The sequence below is a fragment of the Coregonus clupeaformis genome, unplaced genomic scaffold, assembly GCF_020615455.1.
Source record: "Coregonus clupeaformis isolate EN_2021a unplaced genomic scaffold, ASM2061545v1 scaf0324, whole genome shotgun sequence".
NCBI classification, from domain to species: domain Eukaryota; kingdom Metazoa; phylum Chordata; class Actinopteri; order Salmoniformes; family Salmonidae; genus Coregonus; species Coregonus clupeaformis.
In genome coordinates this window covers 170,001-185,173 of record NW_025533779.1, presented here as the reverse complement: position 1 = coordinate 185,173, position 15,173 = coordinate 170,001, and the positions used below count along the sequence as shown (strand labels likewise).

The window sequence follows — 15,173 nt, the reverse complement described above, 5'->3', positions numbered from 1 at the left end:
AGAAGCCCTGTTGGTAGGTAGGTGTGACAAGTTGATTCAGAAGCCCTGTTGGTGGTAGGTGCAGTTGATTCAGAAGCTCCTGTTGGTGGTAGGTGCACTTGATTCTGAAGCCCATAATAGTTGGGGGTAGGTGCAAGTGATTGGGAGCCCTTGGTGGTAGGTTCAGTTGATTCAAACTCTGTTGGCGGTAGGTAGTTGATTCAGGTAAAGCTCTGTTGGCGGTAGGTAGCAGTTGATTCAGAAGCCCTGTTGGCAGTAGGTGCGTTGATTCAGAAGCCCTGCTGGCGGTAGGTAGCAGCCGCATCCAGAAGCCCTGCTGGTGGTAGGTGCAGATGATTGGGAAGCCCTGTTGGTGGTAGGTGCAGTTGATTCACAGCAGCCCTGTTGGCAGGTGGTAGGTAGCAGTTGATTCAGCAGCTTCCTGTTGGCGGTAGGTGCAGCTGATTCTGAAGCCCTTTTGGCAAAGTATGTGCATTTGATTCAGCCCTGTTGGCGATGGTAGGCAGTTGTGATTCGGAAGCCCTGTTGCGGGGATAGGTCGTGTTGATTTAGAAGTAAATGTGGACAGTTATTCTAACATCTTCTAAGTGCACGTCACAATTAGGTAAGAAAGACCGCACATCATTGCATCCTTGATTTGTATGTTCTGTTGGGGTGAAAACGACCACACCCAAAGGGGTGATTTCTGTTATTCTGAGCACCCGGGTGGACGCCCTAATGGTTTATGCACCCAATGCAATAATGGGGCCGGTAAATGTCTCAAATGGCGGGTAAATTAAAATGCTGCCTGTCATTTTCCTAACGGAAACCCTGGACCACACACACACACACACACACACACACACACACACACACACACACACCACACACACACACACACACACACACACACACACGCGCACACACACACACACACACACACCACAGACACACACACCCTCCTGTCAGTAATCAGTGTTTATGTCCTCAGTTCCCCCAGAGCCCCGCCTACTAGCCAATCAGACAACAGAGAGCCGGAGGAAAGCCAACCAGAGAGAAGCAGTAAGAGAGAGATGGTGGAGCCAGGTTGGGAGAGTCCTCTGACTGGGAGTCTGGAGAGAGAGATGCAGGAGACACGGAGAATGGTGTCAGCTCTACAGGTACACACATATGTTATGTTTTTCTATCCTCGTGGGGACCTAAAAACATTTCCATTCAAAATCCAATTTTACCTAACCCTTACCTTAACCCTAACTCCTAACCCTTACCCTTACCCTAACCCTAACCCTTAACCTAACCCTTACCTTAACCCTAATTTAACTTTATTTTAACTAACCTTAATTTTCAATTTCTTAATTTTAATTCTAATTTTTAATTTTTAATTTAATTTCTAATTTTAATTTTTAATTTAAATTTTTAATATACTTAATTTTTAATTTAATTCTTAATTTTAATTTTTAATTTTAATTTTAATTTTAATTTAATTCTAATTTTAATTTAATTCTAATTTTAATTTTTAATTTAATTTTTAATTTTTAATTTTAATTTTATTTTAATTTTTAATTTTAAATTTTAATTTTTATCTTAATTTTAATTCTTAATTTTAATTTTTAATTCTTGATTCTCCCAATTTCATAATTTTAATTTTAATTTCTAATTTTAATTTTAATTTTTTAATTTTAATTAATTTAATTTAATTTTAATTTTTAATTTTAATTTTGTAATTTTTAATTTAATTTAATTTCTAATTTTAATTTTTAATTTAATTTTTAATTCTAATTTTAATTTTTAATTTAATTCTAATTTAATTTAATTTTAATTCTAATTTTAATTTTAACCTAACCCAACCCTAACCCTTAACCCAACCCCAACTCTAACCCTTAACCCAACCCTTAACCCTAACCCTTAACCCAACCCTAACCCTTAACCCAACCTCAACCCTAACCCTAACCCCTAAGCTTAAAATAGCCTTTTCCTTGTCTTACTATCCTTGGGATTTTAGAAGAACCAACACACACACACACATACGTGTTTATAGACAATATCAGGACTTATGACAAAAATGTGACATATTGGGACATGCCTTTCCCAAGGTCCAAGAGACCTGGGAATCAGAATAGTTTCGTCCCATGATTCTAGGAATACATCCATCTGTTGAGATTTTGTCTAGGGCTATTATTTGTTCAGACCTGATTTTAATAGTATATATGAGGACTTTTTCGGGTTCATGTGACATATAAGGCCCATAGCAACAGCAACCCATAGATACACACCGGTTTTCAGGTTGTTGTGACTTATGAAGACCATGTAATAGGGTCTGTATTTGAACGTGGTTCCGGTTACATGTTGAAATGTCTGCATAAGAATCATAGGTGTACAATACTTAACTAAAGCTTTAAAAAAATGTATTATAATAATCATGCTCACCAGACAGGTAACCTTCAACAGAAATGCCTATCCACGTTCACATAGCTCATAAACATAATAGATTCTCAGTCTACTGTTTAAGTTGTATTATTGTTATTTATAACAATACATTTGCAGTCAATATTCATGTAGAAAAAGAGGGAACACTTTATGCCTTACTATTATTGAGTGCCAGCAAAAATATGCAAATTAACAAATCAATTGAACACCCAGAATAGACCACCTACACTTTGCCTCCTTCCCTGCTATGCACAAGGCAGTAGAAATGGCATGTTTGAAATGAATGAGAAACTCTCTATTAAAGCATCCAGCTTCTATGAAACATGACAGTGTACATTCAGCTAACCTGTCTAAATAACGTAGGGATTTACATCATAGTGTTACGATCGTTAGAGTGAGTGGACCAAGGCGCAGCGTTGACGGCAAACATATTTATTTAAAGAGAGTAAACACTCGAACAAAACAACAAACGATACGTGCAGTCCTACGGTACAGACCAAAAGGAACAAGATCCCACAACTATTGTGGGAAAACAGCCTCTATAAATATGGCTCCCAATCAGAGACAACCAGCAACAGCTGACACTCGTTGCCTCTGATTGGGAACCACTCTGGCCAACACAGAAATACAATACATAGAATATACACACCCTGGCTCAACATATAGAGGCCCCAGAGCCAGGGTGTGACAGTACCCCCCCTGCGACCGCGCCTAAACGTAAACAAACCAGGGGAGGGCTGGGTGGGCATTCCTCCTCGGAGGCGGTTCCGGCTCCGGGCTTGACCACCACCCTTCAACCATCCCCCCGTAGTGCCCCTGGTCTGGTCCCGCTGGCTGGAGCTGGACTGGACATCGTAGAAGAGGATTGCTTAGGCTCCGGTGTGGAGCAGCTGACCGGTACCGTACCAGGCACCGGTGACCCAGGCACGGGTTGTGCTGGACTGACGACGCGCACCCCTGGCTTGGTGCGTGGAGCAGGAACGGGCCGGACCGGGCTGACGATGCGCACCCCTGGCTTGGTGCGTGGAGCAGCAACGGGCCGGACCGGGCTGACGATGCGCACCCCTGGCTTGGTGCGTGGAGCAGGAACGGGCCGGACCGGCTGACGATGCGCACCCCTGGCATGGTGCGTGGCGCAGAACGGGCCGGACCGGGCTGACGATGCGCACTTCCTGGCTTGGTGCATGGAGCCGGAACGGGCCGTACCGGGCTGACGATGTGCACCCCTGGCTTGGTGCGTGGAGCAGGAACGGGCCGGACCGGGCTGACGGTGCGCACCCCTGGCATGGTGCGTGGCGCAGGAACGGGCCGACCGGGCTGACGATGCGCACCCCTGGCTTGGTGCGTGGAGCAGCAACGGGCCGGACCGGGCTGACGATGCGCACCCCTGGCTTGGTGCGTGGAGCAGGAACGGGCCGGACCGGGCTGACGATGCGCACCCCTGGCTTGGTGCGTGGAGCAGCAACGGGCCGGACCGGGCTGACGATGCGCACCCCTGGCTTGGTGCGTGGAGCAGCAACGGGCCGGACCGGGCTGACGATGCGCACCCCTGGCTTGGTGCGTGGAGCCGGAACGGGCCTTACCGGGCTGACGACTCGCACCCCTGGCTTGGTGCGAGTGGCAGGAACAGGCCGGGCCGGGCTGGCGACGCACACCGTAGGCTTGGTGCGAGTGGCAGGAACAGGCCGGGCCGGGCTGGCGACGCGCACCGTAGGCTTGGTGCGAGTGGCAGGAACAGGCCGGGCCGGGCTGGCGACGCGCACCGTAGGCTTGGTGCGAGTGGCAGGAACAGGCCGGACCGGGCTGGCGACGCGCACCGTAGGCTTGGTGCGAGTGGCAGGAACAGGCCGGGCCGGGCTGGCGACGCGCACCGTAGGCTTGGTGCGAAGGGCAGGAACAGGCCGGGCCGGGCTGGCGACGCACCCCGGAGGCTTGGTGCGAGGAGCAGGAACAGGCCGGGCCGGGCTGTGGAGACGGATAGGAGGCCTGGAGTGAAGAGCTGCCACAACCCGTCCTGGCTGAATGCCTACCTTCACACACTCTGTGTGAGGCATCAGCACAGGACGTACAGGGCTGTGTACCCGTACTGGCATAACAGCACGTGACACTGGCGCAGGATATCCGGGACCGAGGAGAGGCACTGGAGGCCACGAGCGCTGAGCCGGCACACTCCGTCCTGGCTGCATGCCCACCTTCGCACGACACGTGCGGGGTGCTCGCACAGGACGTACCGGACTATGCCGGACCACTCGTGGCACAGTACGCAGCTCCGCATACCCCGGAACCTGCCCAGTCTCATGCTGCCATGCCTGAGTACGGGGAGTTGGCTCTGCTCTCCATCCAGGCTCCGCCAACCTGCCTTCTGGCCCCACAAACCCGGTGGCCTCCTCTCCTAATCTCCCATTTCGCCCTGTGGCAGCCTCCTGCTGCCCAGTCGCCCATGCCGTGTGCCCCCCCCTAAAAAATTTCTGGGGTTGCTTCACGTCCGTCCGACGACGACACTGTTGACGCCGTTGCTCCTCTCTCGCCAGGGCCTTAACCTTAGCCCATGGCCCTTTTCCCCCGAGCATGTCCTCCCAGGACCACAATTTGCCCACCTGGGCCATCGCCAACCTCTCCAGCTCCTTTCCCGGCGCTTCCTCCCATGTCCAGGCCGCCTGCTCCTGGACACGCTGCTTGGTCCTGGTATGGTGGGATCTTCTGTCACGATCGTTAGAGTGAGTGGACCAAGGCGCAGCATTGACGGCAAACATATTTATTTAAAGAGAGTAAACACTCGAACAAAACAACAAACGATACGTGCAGTCCTACGGTACAGACCAAAAGGAACAAGATCCCACAACTATTGTGGGAAAACAGCCTCTATAAATATGGCTCCCAATCAGAGACAACCAGCAACAGCTGACACTCGTTGCCTCTGATTGGGAACCACTCTGGCCAACACAGAAATACAATACATAGAATATACACACCCTGGCTCAACATATAGAGGCCCCAGAGCCAGGGTGTGACACATAGTTACATAGTGCAAGTTACCATACACGAGGCCTGTTACAAGCACCCATTGAAATGGTAATAGTTTAACAGTAATTTAAACACCTTGCCACATTCAACAACTTGTGGTTAAGAACAAAGTGCTTCTGAAAACTTAGGAACAATAACAATCCCTTTAAGTACTGTTTATCTCTTTTCCCTGTCAATGAGAGCAGAGTATTAACCTAATATCATCAACTGTTATCCCCAAAAAATGTGACCATAAGTGGCAAACATATGCTCATTAATAGCCCTCAATTATACATAAACAGACGAACATGTGGGATCTACAGTCGAGCCTATGTGGCATGTTGGTACAAGAACCAACAATAATAAATCATTTAAGGAAAATAAAATAATATGAACATGAAACCCACAGAGATTAACACTATCTGAGGAGAAGCTGATTGGAATTGGAATTGAATGGTACCTGAGCTACAGTTGGCATGCTCTGGTTCTATCTGTTCATCTTCCTTTTTAATGCTACGTTTCTGTTGTGGATGTAGTATTTGATAGCAACCCAGTCTCTGTCTGTCAGAGCTACTGGCTCTGCTTGGAGCCAGGAGTCACAGTCCTTTTTACCTGCTATTCTGCAGCTCGTTATGAAATTAAGCAAATGCCGCTCAACAGCTTTCACTTCATCACCTGTCCACTTGCTTCTCACCTTCACAGCTTTCATAAATGGATACAAAGGATTCTAGTTAGTAGTTATATGATGTTATCAATACATGTGAATACAAAATGCTTCCTAACCTTGCTTTCCTTTGGAGCACTTTGAGGATGCATGGGATGTGACTATTTTACCATGTCTTGGTTGTGTGTTGCTCATGTGTACGTTATCCAAGGTGGTTGACTCGGGAGTGCCCTCCATGTTGTCCAGGGTGGTTGACTCAGGAGTGCCCTCCATGTTGTCCAGGGTGGTTGACTCAGAAGTGCCCTCCATGTTGTCCAGGGTGGTTGACTCAGGAGTGCCCTCCATGTTGTCCAGGGTGGTTGACTCAGAAGTGCCCTCCATGTTGTCCAGGGTGGTTGACTCAGAAGTGCCCTCCATGTTGTCCAGGGTGGTTGACTCAGAAGTGCCCTCCATGTTGTCCAGGGTGGTTGACTCAGAAGTGCCCTCCATGTTGTCCAGGGTGGTTGACTCTGGTGTTTGCCTCAGAAGTGTCTGGTCCCTAGAAGTCTCTGTTGTTGAGCCTTTGCAAAGTAATAATGAATGTGATTCTGTTGTATGAGCCTTATGACAATACGTTTGCTTGCTTGTATTATTCACTGTAAACAACCTCAATGTCAGGCAATATGCAATTCTACATTAGATATTAACTGATATTTGAGATGTAAACATAAACTGATTGCGAATCCATAAATGTGGAATTCCTTATCACCACCAATGTGATTGTTTAAAAACAGATAGAGGATCGTTTCGATAATCCCCACAGAAATTTGCATTTATGTGACATAACTTAAAGATATTACCACATATATACAAGTCAGGATACCTTTGCATTGATGTAGGTCAGCAATGGTTTCTTCGCTGGAATCATCATCCCTCATTTCTACTTCATCTGGTTGGGTAAAAAACATTTACGGCCAATTATTTAAATTAAGGACTAACGACACTTATAATCAGGGGTGCACATAACTGGTACGCAGGTACGCAAGCGTGACAAAAATCAGGAATGCGTAATGCCACTTGTGTTACTACGCGCCTTTGCGTACTTGACCGATCTTCTCATCTAACCTTACACATGACATGTTGCTTGTCAACTACTGTCAGGGTTGTCCAAAAAGCAACAGACATTAAGCAGCTTCTTTGGCGTTTCGCCACCTACAAAGAAACGCCAACTGGAGCCAGAGCCGAAGAAAATACTTTTTTCGGAAAAGTGGCTCCAAGATGTGCAGTGGCTTGAAGCTAACGATGAGCGCACTGAAATGTGGTGCAAGATTTGCCGCTCAAATCCACATCTAGCAGACAAAACAGGTGCATTTTATAAAGGCTCAAAGAATTTCAACCATCCTTTATTTGACAAACATGAAAAGAGCAAGGAGCACACGAATGTGGCGCAAGCCATTGCTAAACAAGCTAGCCGAGAAGAAATGTCCAGTCGCCCACTTGCCAGATGGCGAGACAAGCTGAATGAAGAACAGCGGCAAGCTCTGTTTAATATTTTTCTCCTCGCCTTCCATAAAGCTAAACACGCACGTCCCATGTCTTCCTATTCTGAGGATGTTCCTTTACTGAAGCGGCTAGGAGTAAATATATATACATATCATTCACGTGAAGGGGGCACATGGATCATGCAGAGCATCGCTCACACCATCAGCAGGGAGTTACGAGCCAAGTTGCAGTCTGCTGAATTTTGGGGGCTGCTTTTTAATGGATCTGAGGACATCACAAAAACTGAGCAGGAAATCGTTTACATTGTGTCAGTGTCCAGCAACGGAGAGTTTACTTCGGACTTTATTGGACTGATTGAATTGGGTGCTGACCGAACTGCGCAGGCCATAACAGACGGACTTGTGAGACTTTTCAGGACACAGGCTTGGATGACTGGACAACAAAGTTGGTCGCTGTGTTTACAGACGGGGCTGCTGTCAACGTAGGTATCTACAACGGCGTTGTGCCAAAAATCCGGAAACTTGCTGCGGTTGGAGACTCCCTTGTGCACATTCTGTGCACCGCACACACACTGGAGAATTGCGCGAAATCAGCTGATCGCAACATTCCTTACTGTGAGACATTTAATCGCTCTGTGGTCAAGCTGCTGCAGTGTTATTTACAAAAAGGTGGAGCAAAAAAAACTGCTGCACTGAATAAGCTATGTGAAGAAAATGGGATCTCCTTTGTGACGCTGGGTAAGTTTCATAATATCAGATGGTCTGCATGGAGGCATGAAACACTGTTAAAAATATCAAGACTATTGCCAGCCATTAAAATGCAACTGGTTACGAGTGATAACAGTGACTTGCAGCATATCTGCACAGAGCGTTTTCAGTGCTTTCTGTCAAACATGCTTGACATTTGCAACATTTTGAACACCACATCCATTAGGTTTCAGAAGGAAAAGCTGACCATTGGAGAATGTAAGGATGAACTCATGGTGGCCATTGGACAGTTCACACTTCTGCTTGATGGTGAAAGCCACAGGGCACACACTGTTTCCAATGCTGATGCTGACAGAGACAATACTCAGGGGGTTAATTGAAGAGTTTGAAATCAGCTATGACTCCCTCAAGTCATTCTTAGTATTTGATCCTTCAACATGGCCTCAGGAAATGCAAGACCTCCACAGTTTTGGAAACACAACAGTTTGCAGCATTCTCAAGAAATATGAGGCCACCTTGCAACTTGACAAAGATACCACTGTGACAGAATGGATGCGCTTAAAGCAGGCAGGAAAACGCCTGGGAGCCTCTTCTGTGTATGACTTGGTCCAAATAGTAAATACAAGTAACCCAGATGCTTACTCCAACATCAACAAGGTGGTTAAGCTGTCTCTTACACTGCCTTTAAGCAGTGCAGCTTGTGAGAGGGGATTCTCACATCTCAACATAATAAAAAGTACAGATCTCGTCTGTCACATGCTCGTCTCTCAGCACTGATGCACATTCACCTGTCAAAGCAGACCACAGAGACATTTGACCCAAAGCCTGCTGTTGACCTGTGGATGGAGACAGCTAATCGGAGGCTCAACCAAGGACAGGGAGGTGCATCTGCAGCATCTTCATCATCTACCATGCAGGAAGCTGAAGCAGAGGACAGTGGGGGGCGACACTGAAGAGGACAGTGGTGGCGGCACTGAGGACAGTGAGGAATACTGCACTTATTAAGACCACGCTACATATGGGGTGAGTACCAGACACCATCTGCTGGTACTCACCTGAGTAACTCACTGAAAAAGTTATGTGCACCCCTGCTTATAATAGTTATATTTGAAGTGGCTAAAAACTATATTTCAAACAAAATTTTACCTTCAGGATTGACCTCAATGTCATCCAGCCCTTTCCCCTGCAGGTAAGGCAGTCTTCCTTTTCGATTGCTATCAACAGTTTGCTGACTTTTGCGAGCTGCAGGGTACTCTCTGGAAGCCGATAGAATTCTCTATGGCCACGGATGTCATGTCCTAGAAAGGTGGCAAGTTGATCCATTTCATTTTCTTTGAGGTTTAGTAGTGTGGACAAAGTGGCGACTTGTTTCCGCAATCTTGTTGAGGTGGGTGCCTCTGGGTTCTTTGCACCACATTGTTTGCATTCTTGCGAAAGCAGTCGGAGCCTCTGTAATGGGAAAGGACACCTGGCCGTGCGAACATGTGCACATTTTCTTTGTGGACTTGACACTCTTTTCTGCTTATCAAGAGGAGGTCCATAGCAGTGATCATGTCGGGGGTTAGAAGCACTGGAACCTTTCTTGACCTTTTACCTCGAATCTCAACTCTCTCAAAGTGCTCTGCAAGCTTCCTCTCGAAGTCAGTAAGGCCCCTCACAATGTCTGGATTCAGCTCCGTAAGATCCCTGGATGTGAAAGACTGAAGCTCCATTTTTGAAACTTCCCCTTCCCTCCTTCTGTTAAATAGTACTACCTGCGTCAAAGTCACTTTAGCAAGATTTCCAAAGCTTTTGCTGTTGGGTTCTTCCTCAAGGTCCTACATACACTTAGCACGCTCAGTAGCAAGAAACGTGTGCAACACCGACACATCCTCTGTTAAGGGTAAAACCTGTGGTTTATTCCATTTGGCTTGTTGAAGTGTACCCAATGCGGCAGCTGAAATGGACTCTGTCCACTTTTTCTGATGTAAAGTGGCAAATTGCTTTGCAGACTCTGCAACAGCAGGGCGATTTGCAATGATGGCATTGCATTGCACAATGCCTGCAACTTTGGCTAAACTGTGTCCCAATTTCAAAGCCAATGATGGGATTTTATACGAGTTGCTTTCGACATCATAACCAGCAACAGATCTTACTGCCTGAATCACATGAGGAAAGTTACAGGGCATAACAAGGACTTCGGTGCTCTTCAAAGGTGTTATAGCCCTTGCCGTTATCAATAGTCTTGCCATCTCTCTCATTTTTTGGCGTATGTAGTCATTCCTTCTCTCATATGGTTTCCTGGAATTCAACAGTGACTCGCCGATTCAAAGGAATTCAGTTTCACTCCTTACAACCGAGGAAACGTCATCCTGGTTCATTTCACAAGCAATCTTCCAAACGGTTTCCGTAACTGAGTCAGGTCTTGGTAAGTGCAGTTGAATCTGTTTTCGCCCAACTTGAGGCTCTCCCTCAACAGACTTCTCCGGGCAGTTTCTCACATGTCTCCATAGGGAATTTCTTGCATACAGTCCTTCGCAAGATTTGCAGTGACGGTAGTCATCAGATGGTTTTGCAGTGACGGTAGTCATCAGATGGTTTTGCAGTGACGGCAGTCATCAGATGGTTTTGCAGTGACGGTAGTCATCAGATGGTTTTGCAGTGACGGTAGTCATCAGATGGTTTTGCAGTGACGGTAGTCATCAGATGGTTTTGCAGTGACGGTAGTCATCAGATGGTTTTGCAGTGACGGTAGTCATCAGATGGTTTTGCAGTGACGGTAGTCATCAGATGGTTTTGCAGTACTAGGTCTTTTACAGGCAACCATCTCTCCAGTGCCACAGCTTGCCACTTCAGTATTATGGTCAAAGTTTCATCTCTTCTTAAGAGAGCGTAACAACTCTCTTCTTTTGCGGGATCCTTTATTAAAACTGAAAGCCATTGCAACATCAGGCTTTTCACTGTGGATGGATTCGAGGTGTCTTTTATAAATGGCCTTTTTACAATAAAGACAAAATTGCTTCTTGTTGTACTTGCTTCCTTTTGCTGTTATTGACAAAGGTGTGACATGTATGGAGCTTTTCTGGTGTGATGTGTTCTCTGATGAATTGGCACTGCAGCTTATTACTGAAGTACAAGGATTGCTGCGCATCTTTGAATAACTTAATGTTCTTGGCTTCTCTGAACTGGTGGTACTATCCCCACTGGTGGTACTATCCCCACTGGTGGTACTATCCCCACTGTGTGCTGTAACATTCCCTAATGGTGTGTTCTCTGACAATTTGTGGTGGAGATTCTTTTCTGTGGTTTTATATTCCTTACTACAAGAACTTTTAGTACTTATAATAGAAGCATCCGAGGAATTGCCACATGAGTCTGGAAGATAGTCTGCAGCATCCGAAGATTCATCAAGGTCTGAAGGAAAATGGAGAGAAAAAAAAGCATCTAATTCTGTCAATAACTTTATACATGTATTAATACCTAGGGTATCATACTCCCTACAGTACCATCACATTGTGCATAACACCTACATACTCACAGAAAAATGTATTCTAGTAAACTGATTGAAAGACCTCTGTCTCTCAGCTATCTCTTTTTTAGCCTTCTCATAACGATCCTCACCACGATCATGACGGCGCCTCAGATTTAGCAGATGGCGGCTTTTTCTAAGCTGTACAAATTTCTACAATGTTTCCTCACATCAAAAATACCAAAATGTGTTAACAAAGAACATGAACTATTTTATCTAATGACAAGAATGCAGCTTTCTTACCTGCTTTGCAGTAGGACACTGGAAGGGTACAATTCCACTGGACTTGCTTGCCTTGAATGAAATTATGAAGAATAAATATCTGTTTGTAATAACACAGTACCGTAACAGTAAATGAGGATATTAGACATTATACTGTAGGTGAAAATAATTTGGGTTAAGAAATTGACAATACTGTTTTATAGATGACCTATAAATGAAAAAATGAATATGTGGATCTGGGGTTTTTAAGCAAGACTCTATAGAAATGGTTAAAACTGTACAATATCTGCTAAGCAACAATATGAGGACCGTGTAACACACACACTCTACTCTGGTTGGGTCACACCGTATCGGGACGTCATCTGAAACACATTTACGTCTTGAACAGACTAATTACCAAATGAGTACTTGACGACTGAACACATCTAGAGTCAAGGTTCCTGACGTTGAGTTATCCTTTTGTTGTCAAAGAAAGCTCACAACCTTAAAAGTAATGTAAATGGATCAACTGCCATATAAATTAAATCACGCAAATTGATAAGAAATATGTTAAATGGGCAAAAACATTGCCCCAAAAATACAAAAACATAGGCATTAGAGAGAATAAAGATTAATTTAATGTTTTGAGGGGCGGATACTTCTGTCAAATGGTCGGGCTAATTTTGTTTACGCTATGATATCGAAACAAGTTAAGGAAATGTTGATATTGTGAATTTTACATTTTACACAAAAGGTTGGTGGTAATACAGGTTAAAGCAATTTAATTAATATATTGGAATGAACTGAGACAACAATTTAATTTAAATAGAAAAGATCTACAATAAATGTGTAATAACCTGTTGGAAGGATGGAGTGGATCTCTGTCTCACTTCTGGGTCTGCTGAAGGTTGAGCTGGGATCTTGTCACTTGGTGTCTGCAACGAAACACAACAAGAAATATTCTGTATTATACTCTATTTAATCAGTGTATACAGTTGAAGTCGGAAGTTTACATACACTTAGGTTGGAGTCATTAAAACTCGTTTTTCAACCACTCGACAAATTTCTTGTTAACAAACTATAGTTTTGGCAAGTCGGTTAGGACATCTACTTTGTTCATGATACAAGTAATTTTTCCAACAATTGTTTACAGACAGATTATTTCACTTATAATTTACTGTATCACAATTCCAGTGGGTCAGAAGTTTACATACACTAAGTTGACTGTGCCTTTAAACAGCTTGGAAAATTCCAGAAAATGATGTCATGGCTTTAGAAGCTTCTGATAGGTTAATTCACATCATTTGAGTCAATTGGAGGTGTACCTGTGGATCTATTTCAAGGCCTACCTTCAAACTCAGTGCCTCTTTGGTTGACATCATGGGAAAATGAAAAGAAATCAGCCAAGACCTCAGAAAAAAATTTGTAGACCTCCACAAGTCTGGTTCATCCTTGGGAGCAATTTCCAAACGCCTGAAGGTACCACGTTCATCTGTACAAACAATAGTACGCAAGTATAAACACCATGGGACCACGCAGCCGTCATACCGCTCAGGAAGGAGACGCGTTCTGTCTCCTAGAGATGAACGTACTATTGTGCGAAAGGTGCAAATCAATCCCAGAACAACAGCAAAGGACCTTGTGAAGATGCTGGAGGAAACAGGTACAAAAGTATCTATATCCACAGTAAAACGAGTCCTATATCGACATAACCTGAAAGGCCGCTCAGCAAGGAAGAAGCCACTGCTCCAAAACCGCCATAAAAAAGCCAGACTACGGTTTGCAACTGCACATGGGGACAAAGATCGTACTTTTTGGAGAAATGTCCTCTGGTCTGATGAAACAAAAATAGAACTGTTTGGCCTTAATGACCATCAATATGTTTGGAGGAAAAATGGGGTAGGCTTGCAAGCCGAAGAACACCATCCCAACCGTGAAGCACGGGGGTGGCAGCATCATGCTGTGGGGGTGTTTTGCTAAAGGAGGGACTGGTGCACTTCACAAAATAGATGGCATCATGAGGAAGGAAAATTATGTGGATATATTGCAGCAACATCAGTCAGGAAGTTTGGTCGCAAATGGGTCTTCCAAATGGACAATGACCCCAAGCATACAGTAGGGAAAAAAGTATTTAGTCAGCCACCAATTGTGCATGTTCTCCCACTTAAAAAGATGAGAGAGGCCTGTAATTTTCATCATAGGTACACGTCAACTATGACAGACAAAATGAGGAAAAGAAATCCAGAAAATCACATTGTAGGATTTTTAATGAATTTATTTGCAAATTATGGTGGAAAATAAGTATTTGGTCAATAACAAAAGTTTCTCAATACTTTGTTATATACCCTTTGTTGGCAATGACACGGGTCAAACGTTTTCTGTAAGTCTTCACAAGGTTTTCACACACTGTTGCTGGTATTTTGGCCCATTCCTCCATGCAGATCTCCTCATAGATTGGGGCTGTCGCTGGGCAACACAGACTTTCAACTCCCTCCAAAGATTTTCTATGGGGTTGAGATCTGGAGACTGGCTAGGCCACTCCAGGACCTTGAAATGCTTCTTACGAAGCCACTCCTTCGTTGCCCGGGCGGTGTGTTTGGGATCATTGTCATTCTGAAAGACCCAGCCATGTTTCATCTTCAATGCCCTTGCTGATGGAAGGAGGTTTTCACTCAAAATCTCACGATACATGGCCCCATTCATTCTTTCCTTTACACGGATCAGTCGTCCTGGTCCCTTTGCAGAAAAACAGCCCCAAAGCATGATGTTTCCACCCCCATGCTTCACAGTAGGTATGGTGTTCTTTGGATGCAACTCAGCATTCTTTGTCCTCCAAACACGACGAGTTGAGTTTTTACCAAAACGTTCTATTTTGGTTTCATCTGACCATATGACATTCTCCCAATCCTCTTCTGGATCATGCAAATGCACTCTAGCAAACTTCAGATGGGCCTGGACATGTACTGGCTTAAGCAGGGGGACACGTCTGGCACTGCAGGATTTGAGTCCCTGGCGGCGTAGTGTGTTACTGATGGTAGGCTTTGTTACTTTGGTCCCAGCTCTCTGCAGGTCATTCACTAGGTCCCCCTGTGTGGTTCTGGGATTTTTGCTCACCGTTCTTGTGATCATTTTGACCCCACGTGGTGAGATCTTGTGTGGAGCCCCAGATCGAGGGAGATTATCAGTGGTCTTGTATGTCTTC

The 15,173-nt window shown here is 45.0% G+C and overlaps 1 protein-coding gene and 2 long non-coding RNA genes across 3 annotated transcripts in view; 1 reads left to right on the top strand and 2 right to left on the bottom strand.

The window, feature by feature from the left end:
• The window catches only part of LOC121557945 (dixin-A-like), a 56,783-nt gene that overhangs the window by 682 nt on the left and 40,928 nt on the right, over nucleotides 1-15,173 (top strand). Inside the window, exon 2 of the mRNA XM_045214845.1 lies at nucleotides 971-1,139. Coding sequence (XP_045070780.1) covers nucleotides 971-1,139 — 169 coding nt within the window. The remainder of the gene's footprint in view (nucleotides 1-970; nucleotides 1,140-15,173) is intronic.
• On the bottom strand, nucleotides 6,503-9,432 carry LOC121557946. The gene is made up of 3 exons (XR_005998442.2): nucleotides 9,409-9,432; nucleotides 6,936-7,001; nucleotides 6,503-6,633 (listed from the first exon to the last, which is right to left on the bottom strand). It is a non-coding gene; the product is annotated as an uncharacterized LOC121557946 (long non-coding RNA).
• LOC121557947 lies at nucleotides 11,468-12,860 on the bottom strand. The gene is made up of 3 exons (XR_005998443.1): nucleotides 12,829-12,860; nucleotides 12,014-12,064; nucleotides 11,468-11,655 (listed from the first exon to the last, which is right to left on the bottom strand). It is a non-coding gene; the product is annotated as an uncharacterized LOC121557947 (long non-coding RNA).